Here is a 13,371-nt window from a genome sequence, read left to right on the forward strand (position 1 = left end):
CACTGAGGTTCCAAAGAATAAAACCACCCGGAGGGACAAGAAAGCTGCCGGACAGGGAGACCGGCCAGGTCCATGGGACCCGAGAAGCGTAGCTCTGTGGGTGATGACGGCTCCAGCCCCTCCCACCAGTCCCTCATCCAGACCCCTCCCATCCTACAGATGCCCCATGAGGGTCATCCCTACAGAGCAGGAGGGTTCCTTGTGTCAGGAAGGACCCAGCCCCCACGGCAGCGCAGGGCAGATTCTGCAGGGTGCTGGGAGGTGGGGCCCTCAACAATCCTCCTCTTCCTCTGGCTGTGCCCTTGGGTGGGCAGAGACCACAGGGAGCCCAGAGCTGTCCTTTAGCCTCCTGACCCTTGAGCAGAGCCCTAAAGGGGAGCATCAGACACACATACTCATGCACACGCCCTGACACGTGCACACGGATGGGTGCACTGGGACACATACTGGACCTGGCTCTCCCACCACCTCTGGAGCCCATGTGAGGGGCTGGGGGGGATTCTCTTCACACCTTTCTCTGTCGGCAAACAGCAAAAATCCAAGGGGACTTTTGTTTAAGAAGGAACCAACCTGTGACTTAATGTTATCATTGTCACTGAGACCTGTTCTGTTTTTCATGTCCGAAGTGATTTTGTGGTGGAAACACACAGCTAAAGGGGAAACAGCCTCCAAAGCATTTAACCCTGGTTTGCAGAGCCCAGCCCCCTCCCTGCACCCCACCTCCTAGGGCACCCACCCCAGGGCAGGGCAGGAAGGGGTATTAGCACCTCTAAGTCTGGCCCCACCTGACCTGCCTCCTGCCCCCAGTCCATGCCAGGCATGGGAAGGTGTGAACTGGAAGGGGTCCAGGGGAGGCCTAATGAGTACAAACACTGACAGATGGCCAACCTTGGCCTTGACCTTGGCCTTGGCCTTGCTGGGGCGGGGGGAGTGGGTAGGTAGTGAGCACCCAGAGGGACCGACAGGGGTGGTGAGAGAAGGGCTGAGCTGGGCCCTGCACTCTGTAACTGATGGACCCCAGCCCTGGCCTCCCTGCCCAGGACACGTGGGCTCCTCCTGGGGCCTTGCATTCTCCCCTGTAGCCACCAAGGTGGTACACTGGGCACATGACAGTGGCCACCAAAATCCTGCACCTGTCATTCACTGCACACTGCAAGGTTGTGGACTCCATTTTATAGAGGCCCTGAGCAGGGTGACTTCATAGCACCGTGTGGTGCGTGATACATGACCGGGCTGGGCCTATCCATACTCTCCCAGTAGCCCTACAGCAGACCCACCAGGCCCTGGGGCATCTCCTCCCCAGGGATGAGACTCCAGCTGGCACAAGGCAAACGCCAGGGCAGGCTGCACTTGCACCGTGAGGACACCCCGGGGAGGGGGGCACCCAGCCCAGCCTGAACAGGGAGGGGGCCTCCAAGCTGAGCAAGGGGATAGGGCAGGTGCCAGCTGGCACAGCCCACTGCACACCCTCGGGTAATTCCATTTGTAGCAAGCTGTCCAGTCGCAAACCACGGTGAAATGCCGTGATAGCTCATCCAGCAACAAGGAAGCATGAGGATAACCCCGGGACCCTGGAGGGGCTGCTAGCCTGGGACTGAGGCACTCTGCAGCACAGGCTCTGCCTAGGCGAGCAGCCTGTTCCCACCCCTTCTGCTCCCCCGAACCCAGCCACCCCCACACAGTTCTCTAGCCCAGGCACCAAAACCCCAAGTAGCCCTGCACTCCCAAAATGATCAGACTCACATCGGCGTCCAGACGTCTCTCCTGGCTGCAGGCTGCAGGCTGCCCCCCACCCCAGCTGGCCCTTCTCCTTTCTGAATCCCAGGAGCCAGTTCCCACACAGCAGTGAGCAAGGCCTGAGCATGGCCTCCCCGTCCCTGGCTGCCCAGGAGGTCCCACTGCACTGCCCCTGGAGCTGGACCAGCGTCTCAGAGCCTGGCACAAAGAGGGGGTGGCAGAAGGAAGGCTGGGCCAAACCCACAGGTGTGGGACACCCCAGAGGGTCTTAGAGGATGTTCAGCTGCACCCCAAAATGTGGTTGGAAAAGAATCCAATCTTGCATCAGACCTATCTCCCTAAAAACACCTGGTCACAAAAGGAGACTTGGTTTCACATGAGGTTAGCAGGAGAGGGACTCTGGGTGGTCACTTGGGGCCTGGCTGGCAGGAGCCTGGGCTAACATTTGCCTCGATGATCCTGGTTTCTTCTCCCCTGACCTGACACCAGGCGCTGGCATAAGGCACTCCCTGGGAGGAGGGCTCCTACCCCATTCCTTCCCAGGCCTGGGAGCCATTAGGACAGTCAGCCATCCTAGAGCGCCCCCTGGTGTTCATTATGGGAACTCACGCAGCAACTCAGATCAAGTGGGGCTCCCAACTTTATCCCACAGATAATTTAGAAACTGAGGCACGGTGGCTGGAACAGAGCAAGGTCCAGCACACATTTGTTGAATGAATGAACGAGAAGGTGAGTGAACTTTAGCAAGAAAAACAATAAGTGATCCTTAAGAATATGATATAAAGGGGTCAGTTTTAAGTCGCCGCTTGCAACACCCACAGGACTGGCCCACGTCCCCGCTGCTCTGCTCCCCGCCCATGCACATCCTGGCCAGCACCAGATGATGCCTCAAGTACCTGTGTCCCTGCCACCCACGCAGGAGACCCAGATGGAGTTCCAGGCTCCTGGTTTTGGCTTGGCCCAGTCCCAGCTGTCGAATCCATTTGGGGAGTGAACCAGAGGACGGAAGATCTTCCTGTCTGTTTCTCTCTCTCTCTCTCTCTCTCTCTCGGGGGGGGGGGTATGGGTGTGTGTGAGTGTATGGGCATGTGTCTTTCTGCCTTTTAAATTAATAAACAATTTTAAAAGAATATGACCTAAAACCTGCTAAATAGTCAATACTTGTTTTTATTTATTTATTTTTTGACAGGCAGAGTGGACAGTGAGAGAGAGAGAGACAGAGAGAAAGGTCTTCCTTTGCCGTTGGTTCATCCTCCAATGGACGCTGTGGCCAGCGCGCTACGGCCGGTGCACCGCGTTGATCCGAAGGCAGGAGCCAGTTGCTTCTCCTGGTCTCCCATGCGGGTGCAGGGCCCAAGCACTTGGGCCATCCTCCACTGCACTCCCTGGCCACAGCAGAGAGCTGGCCTGGAAGAGGGGCAACCGGGACAGAATCTGGCGCCCCGACCGGGACTAGAACCCGGTGTGCCAGTGCCGCAGGCGGAGGATTAGCCTAGTGAGCCACGGCCCAGCCAATAGCCAATACTTGAGTACTAGCACTCCGCCTGGAGCAGAGGGCGTGTGCAATGGGGAGAAATCTGCAGAGTGGCCGTGGGGAAACCCTGATATACCAGCGGCCACCAGCACACACTGGGAGCCGGGTGAGCCTGGCATCCAGCCTGCCCCACCCAGCTAAGCTAACAGGGATGCAGTGAAGGCTCCCACAGCCACATGCTAGTCAGAGTGGAGCCACAGAGACAGATGCCCTCTTATAGACAGATGCCCAGGAGGGGCGCCAGCCACACTTCCTCCCTCCTCCGTCCATCCTTGCCTCTGTCCAGCCACTCCCCCAGCCCGGGACACTGCTGCACAGCCCTCACCGGGGAGCCTCCCTGAGGCTAAGGAGCAGATCCTGGGAACAAGAGCTGAGACTCAGCACCCCGACTCCCAGTGCCATTTTTGCTCATCGGGCTCCTAGGACCACAGAGCTTCGCTCCTCATCATACACCCAGGGTTTGTGGATTTCAGGGGGCGGAAAACACCACATGGAGAGAAGATGGGGGGAACCAGGGGTCTACCCAGAGCCATTTCAGAATGGAAGCTGTGTTGACTAGACAAGAGCTTCAAGCAGATAAACAGGGCCGGCGCCGCGGCTCACTAGGCTAATCCTCTGCCTTGCGGCGCCGGCACACCGGGTTCTAGTCCCGGTCGGGGCGCCGGATTCTGTCCCGGTTGCCCCTCTTCCAGGCCAGCTCTCTGCTGTGGCCCGGGAGTGCAGTGGAGGATGGCCCAAGTGCTTGGGCCCTGCACCCCATGGGAGACCAGGAGAAGCACCTGGCTCCTGCCATCGGATCAGCGCGGTGCGCCGGCCGCAGCGCGCCAGCTGTGGCGGCCATTGGAGGGTGAACCAACGGCAAAGGAAGACCTTTCTCTCTGTCTCTCTCTCACTGTTCACTCTGCCTGTCAAAAAAAAAAAAAAAAAAGACAGACAGAAACCCGCCCCAGGTACCTTCTACACTTGAAAAGCTAAGCTTTCACATTTCGGTTAAAAAAAAATAGGAGCTTAAGGTAAAGAAGGATTATTTCACACAGCACCTCAAAAATGCACAAAGGAAAGGGTTGATGACATGATTACATGATTCAAATAAAAAGCTGCTGGGCCAGTGAACCAACCAACAAACAGCGCAAAGCCAGGCAGACGGTGCAGGTTAATGATATTTGCTGTGCAGGTAACTAGTGTAGGATTAGAATCCTGGATACAGGACGCACTCCCTCGAATCAATAAGGAATGAGAAAACAACTCGTGGACAGCACGGGCCCCAGCTCCCAGGAGGCACTGTGCAGCAGCGGAACCCCAGGAGGCACCAGGAAGAGGGAAGAGGCTCCTTTTTATTTATTTATTTATTTATTTATTTATTTATTTTACAGGCAGAGTTAGAGAGAGAGAGAGACAGAGACAAAGGTCTTCCTTTTCCGTTGGTTCACCCCCTAAATGGCCGTTGCGGCCGGCAGAGACAAAGGTCTTCCTTTTCCGTTGGTTCACCCCCTAAATGGCCGTTGCGGCCGGCGCACTGCACCGATCCGAAACCAGGAGCCAGGTGCTTCCTCCTGGTCTCCCATGCAGGTGCAGGCCATCCTCCACTGCCCTCCTGGGCCACAGCAGAGAGCTGGCCTGGAAAAGGAGCAACCAGGACAGAATCCAGCGCCCCGACCGGGACTAGAACCCAGGGTGCCAGCGCCACAGGCGGAGGATTAGCCAAGTGGGCCGCGGCACTGGCCAAGAGGCTCCTTCTTGTCAATCACAGGGGACGGCAAAGCCACACAGCAGTGGAAATGCACAGCGCCACCCGGGCTCACTTGCCTGCTGTTGCTGTGGACTGGGAAGCAACCAGGACTCCCTCCTGCAGTATGGCCCAGAGGCAGCCCACCTGCCTGCCCGCAGGGGAATCTGTTTGCAACCCCCTTCCCATTCCAACGCTGGCAGAACGTGCAGGAAATAAACGACAGCAGGCCTGCAACACGACCTGGTTAAAGCTGCAGGTGACAACGTGACCGTTTTTCAGGTCTTCTAAGTGCTTACACTGTGTTTCCAAACTGGCAAAGCAAGGGGATGTCTGTGTCACCTGCTGATGGATGTAGTTACATCTATGGTCAAAGATACAGACACGCCGCGGGGACACAGTCACCACAGGATGGCCGGCTTGAGGGAGGGCAGGAGAGAGGCAGGGTGCTGGACAGCAGGAGGTTCATGGGCTGCTTGGACCACACCTGTGGGGTTTCCGATCCAAAATCCCAACTAGATATGAAACACAGCAGAACATTGAGATTTGGCAAAGCTGGGGATGGTACTCGGCATTCGTTACCATCATCTTGTGCCTCTCTGGAGGCTGAACAGGTCCCAGGTGTTATAAGAGCCCTGGAGAGAACAGCCAATCCCCCCTCTGCACACCCCCAGGAGCCAGAGAACAATGCCCTGGCTCAGGTCTTCAGGTTGCTGCTTGCTGAGCACCTGGGCATAAGCTCAGCCCCGGTTCTCCTGGGAGACACCCTGAAACCCCATTGGCTCTCCACCCCAAGAACACGTGCACATCCTCCAAGGTGCATTTAGGAAATCTCACCCCCGGAGACTGGAGGCCTGGGGTAAATAAGGCTGAGGTTGGGAAGGGGTGGTGGAGGGAAGCGGGTCTTTTTAAAAGACCATCAGAGTTCTGTTGTTTTCATCCCTGAGCCCAGCCAGACCGGAAGATCAGCCTTCCTAGCTGGACAGCAACCCCATGGCCTCAAGGGCTCCGCTCTGCTGGGCCTGATTCTCTGCACCTGATCCCATAGCCCTTTCCCCCTGGGCCCTAAGTCAGGGGGCACCCACACCTGCCCTAGAGCCTTTACATTCTTCCTAACTGGTGCTGCAGTACACCCCTGGCCAGCCAGGTCTCAGTTCAGACCTCCAAGGCAGGCACGACCAGCCTCACTTGAGACAGGAGGGGAACGGCACTGTGGCACACAGTGGGTTAATCTGACACCTGCGATGCCCGCATCCCAAATAAGCGTCAGTTCGAGTCCCGGCCGCTCCACTTCTGATCCAGCTCCCTGCTAATGTGCCTGGGAAAAGCAGCAGAAGATGGCCCACATGCTTGGGCCCCTGCGCCCACGTGGGAGACCCAGATGGAGTTCCAGGCTCCTGGCTTTGGCCTGAACCAGTCCCAAGTGTTGTGGCCATCTGCAGACTGAACCAATAGATGGAAGACCTCTGTGTGTGTGTGTGTGTGTGTGTGTGTGTATCTCCCTCTCTATCATTCTTGCCTTTCAAATAAGTATATCTTTACAGATTTCCCTTTAATCACCAGGTGTGGGGAGCAACTCGGACTAGACTAAGTTACTGGAATTAAGACTTATTCTATGCATCTGCTCTCCCACAATATGGCGCTGAGAAGGGAGAAACAGCTTCTACACAGCTGCCTCCAGTTCAACCAATAAACTGTAGGACCTGCTCCTGATTGGAGGAGAGCAGCGTACTAGGCGTGTGGGTAGCAGAGTTGGGATTGGTGGAAGAGGACTATAAAGGAGGAGAGAGACGGCATGCACCAGGAACATCTAAGGGGAACATCTGAAGGAACACCTGTGCAGCCCCCGAGAGAGCCGGCCGGCGGTGTGCCGCTCCCCTGCGGAAGTGGGGAAAGTGGCGGGGGGAACCGCCCTTCAACGGAGGTGGAAGGGACAGTAGCCAACCCGGGAAGAACCAGCAGCAAACCCGGGGAGGGCTGAGCAGACAGAAGAACAGCGCAGGGTCCTGTGTCGCTCCTCCACGAAGAGGGGGAGCGACAACCAGGGAAATACACATTAAAACCAAAACCAAACTGAGACACTGCTACACAGCCTCCAAAATAGCTAGAATAGAAACACAGAAAGATCAAGTGTTGGCAAGAATGTAGCTAGAAAACCATTTGGTCGTTCCTTCTAAAACTGATGGTGAGGGTCACCTCCAGGAGCTGTTCTGTTCCTAGGTGCATCACACAAGACGCACACACACATCCCAGGAAGCCTGTAGAAGAGTGTCAGTGCCCACTCTGCTGTTGGCGATTCTAGACTAGAAACGATTCGTATGTCCGCAGACGCAGAAAGGAGAAACCGCAGCTCAAGGAGTTTCCAAAAAACATTCATGGGAAATGGGAGTTGTAAAACAATGGCAGTGCTGCCACTGTGGCACTGGGGAGGCCGACAGCCCACACCAGAGCGCTGGTTCCAGTCCTGGCTGCTCCACTTCCCATCTGGCTCCCTGCTAATGCACCTGGGAAAGCAGTAGACCATGGCCAGGTGCCTGGGTCCTTGCACCCTGGCCTGGCCCCAGCCGTTAAGGCCATTTAGGTAATGAATCAGAAGATGGAAAAAAACTATCTCTCCCTTTTTCTCTTAGTCACTCTGGCTTTCAAGTAAATAAATAAATCTTTAAAATTAAAAAAATACATATATGCATGAGTTTCCAAATGTGGGGCACCCAAATAAACTTCTCTATTTGCGTTTTTCCATGAATGTCTTGAAGTCCCCTCACAGGTGATCTGGAGAGGAGGCCCACGGGCGACCAGGACACCCACAGGATCCACGTGCAGGACGCATGCCTACCTGCAGGCAGCTCAGCCAGGTGCTTGTACGCCTGATGAAGGTTCATCCGGCAGACAGGGTGGGGATCATTGAGCAGGGAGGACAGGGCCGGGATGACGTCACACTCCAGAAAGCCATTCCTAGGGAAGGGAAAGTAGATGCAGACCTAACTGGAACCCTGCCAGGAGAGGGAGTAGTGTCGCCAGCTGCCCTGGCTGCAGTCCTGTCTCTGATCTCTGGCTTCAGGAGAGCGCACAGAGCCCAGAGGTGGCCAACGCCTGAGGGACTCCCCAGAGGCCATGTCTGCAGAGCAGTGAGGCTCCTACTGCCAACAGCCACAGCTGTAGGGGCCGACACTGTGGCACAGCAGGTTAAGCCACCACCTGCATTGCCAGCATCCCATATGACCACCAGCTGCTCTGCTTCCAATCCAGCTCTCTGCTAAGGCATCTGGGAAAGCAGTGGAGGATGGCCCAAGTGCTTAGGCCCCTGCACCCACGTAGGAGTTTCCAGATGGAGTTCTAGGCTACTAGCTTTAGCCTGGCTCAGCCCTAGACATTGCAGGCATTTGGGGAGTGAACCAGTGGATGGAAGATCTCTGTCTCTGACTCTGTCACTCTGCTTTTCAAATAAATAAATAAACCTTTTTAAAAAAATCAAAGCGACAAATCAGATAAGTGTTCTTTAAACAAAAAAGATTGCAGAAAACATCAGCCAGTGAACCCATATCCCAGAAAAGGCCTGGGTCCCACACAGGGATTGGCAGATGCCTTGTCATATGTGTTTGGAGTTTTTTTAATGAAAGGTGTAGGTGAGGGGCCAGTGCTATGGCGTAGTGGGTAAAGCTACCGCCTGCAGGCACTAGTTCGAGTCCTGGCTGTTCCAATTCTGATCCTGCTCTCTGCTATGGTCTGTGAAAGCAGTAGAAGATGGCCCAAGTCCTTGGGCCCCTGGATCCACGTGGGAGACCTGGAAGAAGCTCCTGGCTCCTGGCTTTGGATCAGCTCAGCTCCAGCTGTTGTGGCCATTTGGAGAGTGAACCAGCAGATGGAAGACTCTCTCTCTCTCTCTCTCTCTTTCTCTCTCTCTCTCTCTCTCTCTCTCTCTGTCTGCCTCTATGTAACTCTGCCTTTCAAATGAATAAATAAATCTAAAAAAAGGAAGGAAGGAAGGGAGGGAGGGAGGGAGGGAGGGAGGGAGGGAAAGAAAAGAAAGGTGTAACGTAAGTTTACCATCTGTATACTTCTTTGCTTTGTACATATTTCTCCTGATTGACCAACTGATGGCCGGGCCTGCCCACAGATGGGAAGAGGGTTTCTGAGGCCACACCCCTCAGCGTTGGGTCTGGAAACAGATGACGTCAGGCGTGAAGCCCTCAGCCAAGTGTCCAGCACCCAGGAAGTGCCTGACCAATTGTGCCACTGCAGCACCGATCAGGACTTAACCATACGGTGTGTTCTGCATCACTCTACAAGGAGAAAAAAAATCAAGGTGCCAGGGCCCTTCCTGACCGCCAGGTCCTCCTCGCTCGGTGCCCAGTCACCCAACCCCAAGGTCACTCATGCGTCCAAAGCTGGTTGCGTTCGGCTGCAGAGTGTGCCCCCCTGCCCCCCTCCCCACCTCCCGCGCAGCAGGCCAACAAGAGGGCAGGGGAGGGAACTATCCGCCCAGGAACCACCTGGTCTGTGGGCCATCATACAAAGTACCTCCTCATGGCGCCAGGGACACGGAGCCTGGGGCTGCCAACCTCATTCCCGGCTCCCGTCAGCACTCACGTGGGTGGAAGCAGCTGAAGGCTTTCGTCGTGGGTGACCCAGGGCAGAAACTCAGACTTGCGGCCCTGCAGGCTGTTGGCTTTACTTGTGAGTTCACCACTGAACCCGGAGGAAATTCACCAGGGCCCTTTTCCCTCCTGGTGCTATGCAGTGTGGGAATCCTAGCCTCTGAGCATGTGGCTGGCCGAGCGGGTCTCTCCCCGGCTTCCATCCCCTGGCCTGGCAGTGGTCATGGGAGGGACACAGAGAGAGTGGGTGGGGACAGGTCCTGGATCAGGAGTGACTTCTTGACTATGTCCTTGACAAGCCTTGCCAACAGGGGCCCAGCCAGCGACCTCCCCCACCCCGTACCCTGGTGCCCAGGCTCTCCCAGTGCTACCAAACCCTCCCCAGGCATTTAGTCTCAGTCCACTTGCCCAGGCTTCAGCACCTCTCCTTCCAGCACCCCTCGCTGTCACCCCCCGCTGGAGGCCTACTGCCTAACAATGTCCATATTGGCTCTAGAAATACGGAGGAGGAGGGGGACAGGAAAGGTGCGAGATGCTTGACTCCTGTGTGTCAGCATTTTTTTTTAATTATTTATTTATGAGACAGACAGACAGCTCCCATCTAATGGTTTACTCCCCAGATGTCCACAGCAGCCAAGACAGTAAAGCTGCCGCCTGCAGTGCCGGCATCCCATATGGGCACTGGTTTGAGTCCCAGCTGCTCCACTTCTGATCCAGCTCTCTGCTATGGCCTGGGAAAGCACCAAAAGATGGCCCAGGTCCTTGGGCCCCTGCACCTGCGTGGGAGACCCGGAAGAAGCTCCTGGTTCCTGGCTCCTGGCTTCGGATCAGCGCAGCTCTGGCCATTGCAGCCAGAGTGAACCAATGGATGGAAGGCCACTCTCTTTCTCTCTCTCTCTCTTTGCCTCTGTAACTCTGCCTTTCAAATAAATAAATAAATAAAATCTTTAAAAACCCCCCAGAAGATCAATGCTACAGACACAACTTCAGAGCACTCCAGGTCATCCAAGGGCAGCCACCCAAGGGGAGGAGCAGGACCCAGGTTTCCAGGGACGGCTGCCCACCTGCCCACGTTATGCGTCGCCATGATGTAGAGCACCTCAGTGGTTTTGATGCGCACCACGTCGTCGCTGTCCTTCAGCAAGGCTTTCAGGCTCTCCAGGCAGCCTAGGAGGTAGAAAATCCTTTGATCACGGGCCAGTCCCAGAATTCAGTTAACCCAGACGCCAACGCATGGGCAGGAAGGAAGTCTCAGAGGTTCTGCTGCTTTGGGGGCGCTGGGAAATCACACAGGGGACACACAGCATTTCACAGTCATTGAAGGCGCTGTCTCATCTAACCTGCTGCACGCTTTCTACAAATGCTTGCAAGTCCACCCTGGGGTTAACAACCCTTGACCCAGGAGAGACATGGGGTCAAATTATAACCCTGTCCCAAACTAGTCCCATGGCCTTGAGTGGATGACACCAAGCACTGCTAGGTAATAAACATCCCGCTTGGCTTCCGAGGAGACAGCCCCGTGTTCACACCCCTTCTCTGAACCTGCATTCTTATCTGTCGGTTGCAGGCGGCTGCTATGAAGACTAAGATAACCTAGACACTGTGCATGGGGTGGTGCTGGTCCACGGTCAGGCTAATTAAACAGCAACCCTTCTAACCCTTCTTCCTGAAGCTCCACCCGGCGTTGAAGCCACATCAGAACCCCTGGCACGGTCGCCTGGGCTGGGACACTCTCACCTATGTTGATGGCCTCGTAGACATACTCGGGGTCGTGCATGAGGTCACACAGGGCCACCAGGGCCTTCTGCCTCGTCAGCAGGTGCTCTGACTGCAGCTCCTTGTTCAGCTTGGGCAGGGCCCGACAGCCGTAGGCAATGGGAGCCTGCGTGGGGTTGACGTCGCGGGGCAGGTACATGGAGATCCGGGCACTGGCCATCTTCGCACACCTGCAAAGGACTCTCCGAGTGAAGCTCTGCAGAAATCACTGGTTAAAGGAACCCAAAAGGCTGTCGTTATTACTATTGTGATGTAGAAGCTACTTCTCATCTGATCTGCAAAACTGGGAGTGGAGGCGGGAGAGTATTTTTACTTCCATTATACAGATGGGTAGACTGAGGCTGACAGCGGTAGATAGATAGGTTCAAGCCCCCAGGGAAGGTAAACTGCAGAGTTCTTCCACGCAGTAGTGTTTAATGACAGAAGAAACCACGGATAGTCTACAGTTTTGGTAAGAGTTATCCAAAAAAAAAAAAAGAAAAAAAAAAAAACTAAGCAATCCATACTGGTCACTCCAATTAGTGATTACCTCGTGCCAGCAATAACTAGTATCTAATTCAACCATGCCGTTAGGAAGGGACTAGTATGAGGGGACTTCAAAAAAGCGCATGGAAAATGGAATTGAAAGGTTATTTTGGTGCAAAGAAAAGTTTGAATTTATACATGACAAAGGCTCTTCAAAAAATTCATGAAAAATATGTATTATCAAAATACTGCATGGATTTCAGACTCTCTTGTGCCAAAACAAAGTTTAATTCCACTTATCATTAGACTCTTGGAAGAATCCTCATATTATCCATATTTTACAAGTATGGTGTAGGCCAAGGAGCTCACTGGAGGCCACAGAACCTGGAAGGTAGAAGCCGTTGTCCAAATCCAGGTCTAACTCATTCATCTATCAGGAAATATTCAGGTGCTTCCAACACACCCACAAAAACTGAACGAAGGTTAGAGGGGGGTTGTTTTCACCCCACACACACACACTTTGGGCAACTCTAGCCAGAACCTCAGAAGGTCAGTAGTAGCTTCCCACAATCACGCAAAAGGCAGAATGTCACAGAGCAGGGAGAGGCAGAGAGCTTGCATCCCCTGGTGGCTTAGGAAGAACCAGCTCCAGGAGCAGGTGTTTCACACGGCAGCCAAGATGCGCCTGAAAGGTGCCAGTGTAGTGGGTTAAGTCTCCTCCTCTGGCACTGGCATCCCACACAGGCACCAGTTCGAGACCCAGCTGCTTCACTTCCAATCCAGCTCTCTGCTGTGGCCTGGGAAGGCAGTGGAGGATGGCCCAAGTCCTTGGGCCCCTGCACCCACGTGGGAGACCTGGAAGAAGCTCCTCGCTCCTGGCTTTGGATCCGCCCAGCTCCGGCTGTTGCGGCCAGTTGGGAAGTAAACCATCGGATGGAAGACCTCTCTCTCTCTCTCTCTCTCTGTGTGTGTGTGTGTGTGTGTGTGTCCCTCTCTGTAACTCTGCCTCTCAAATAAATCTAAAAAAAAAAAAAATGCTGTTTAGGGAGCAACTCGGACTAGACTAAGTTACTGGAATTAAGACTTATTCTATGCATCTGCTCTCCCACAATATGGCGCTGAGAAGGGAGAAACAGCTTCTACTCAGCTGCCTCCAGTTCAACCAATAAACAGCAGGACCTGCTCCTGATTGAAGGAGAGCAGCGTACTCGGCATGTGGGTAGCAGAGTTGGGATTGGCGGAAGAGGACTATAAAGGAGGAGAGAGACAACATGCACCAGGAACATCTAAGGGGAACATCTATCTGAAGGAACACCTGTGCAGCCCCCGAGAGAGCCGGCCGGCGGTGTGCCGCTCCCCCACGGAAGTGGGGAAAGTGGCCAGGGGGAACTGCCCTTCCACGGAGGTGGAAGGGTCGGTAGCCAACCCGGGAAGAACCAGCAGCAAACCCGGGGAGGGCTGAGCAGACAAAAGAACAGCGCAGGGTCCTGTGTCGTTCCTCCACGAAGACGGGGAGCGACAGTTTAGGACACCAG

The 13,371-nt window shown here is 54.9% G+C and overlaps 1 protein-coding gene across 4 annotated transcripts in view; it reads right to left on the bottom strand.

Annotated features, from left to right (window-relative positions):
- Positions 1-13,371, bottom strand: part of RSPH14 (radial spoke head 14 homolog) — a 69,966-nt gene that overhangs the window by 55,814 nt on the left and 781 nt on the right. For 3 of the 4 annotated variants that reach the window (XM_089323235.1, XM_008250154.4, XM_008250155.4), the window contains exons 2-4: positions 11,333-11,579; positions 10,660-10,762; positions 7,834-7,952 (exon numbers count right to left, since the gene is read on the bottom strand). In XM_089323235.1, the coding sequence (XP_089179361.1) occupies positions 7,834-7,952; positions 10,660-10,762; positions 11,333-11,531 (421 nt within the window). In that variant the 5' untranslated portion in view covers positions 11,532-11,579. The remainder of the gene's footprint in view (positions 1-7,833; positions 7,953-10,659; positions 10,763-11,332; positions 11,580-13,371) is intronic. The other variant, XM_051837138.3, reaches the window with a different exon arrangement.

The sequence above is a fragment of the Oryctolagus cuniculus genome, chromosome 21 (genome assembly GCF_051225735.1).
Source record: "Oryctolagus cuniculus isolate XC-2025 breed Fujian yellow rabbit chromosome 21, ASM5122573v1, whole genome shotgun sequence".
Classification (NCBI taxonomy): Eukaryota; Metazoa; Chordata; class Mammalia; order Lagomorpha; family Leporidae; genus Oryctolagus; species Oryctolagus cuniculus.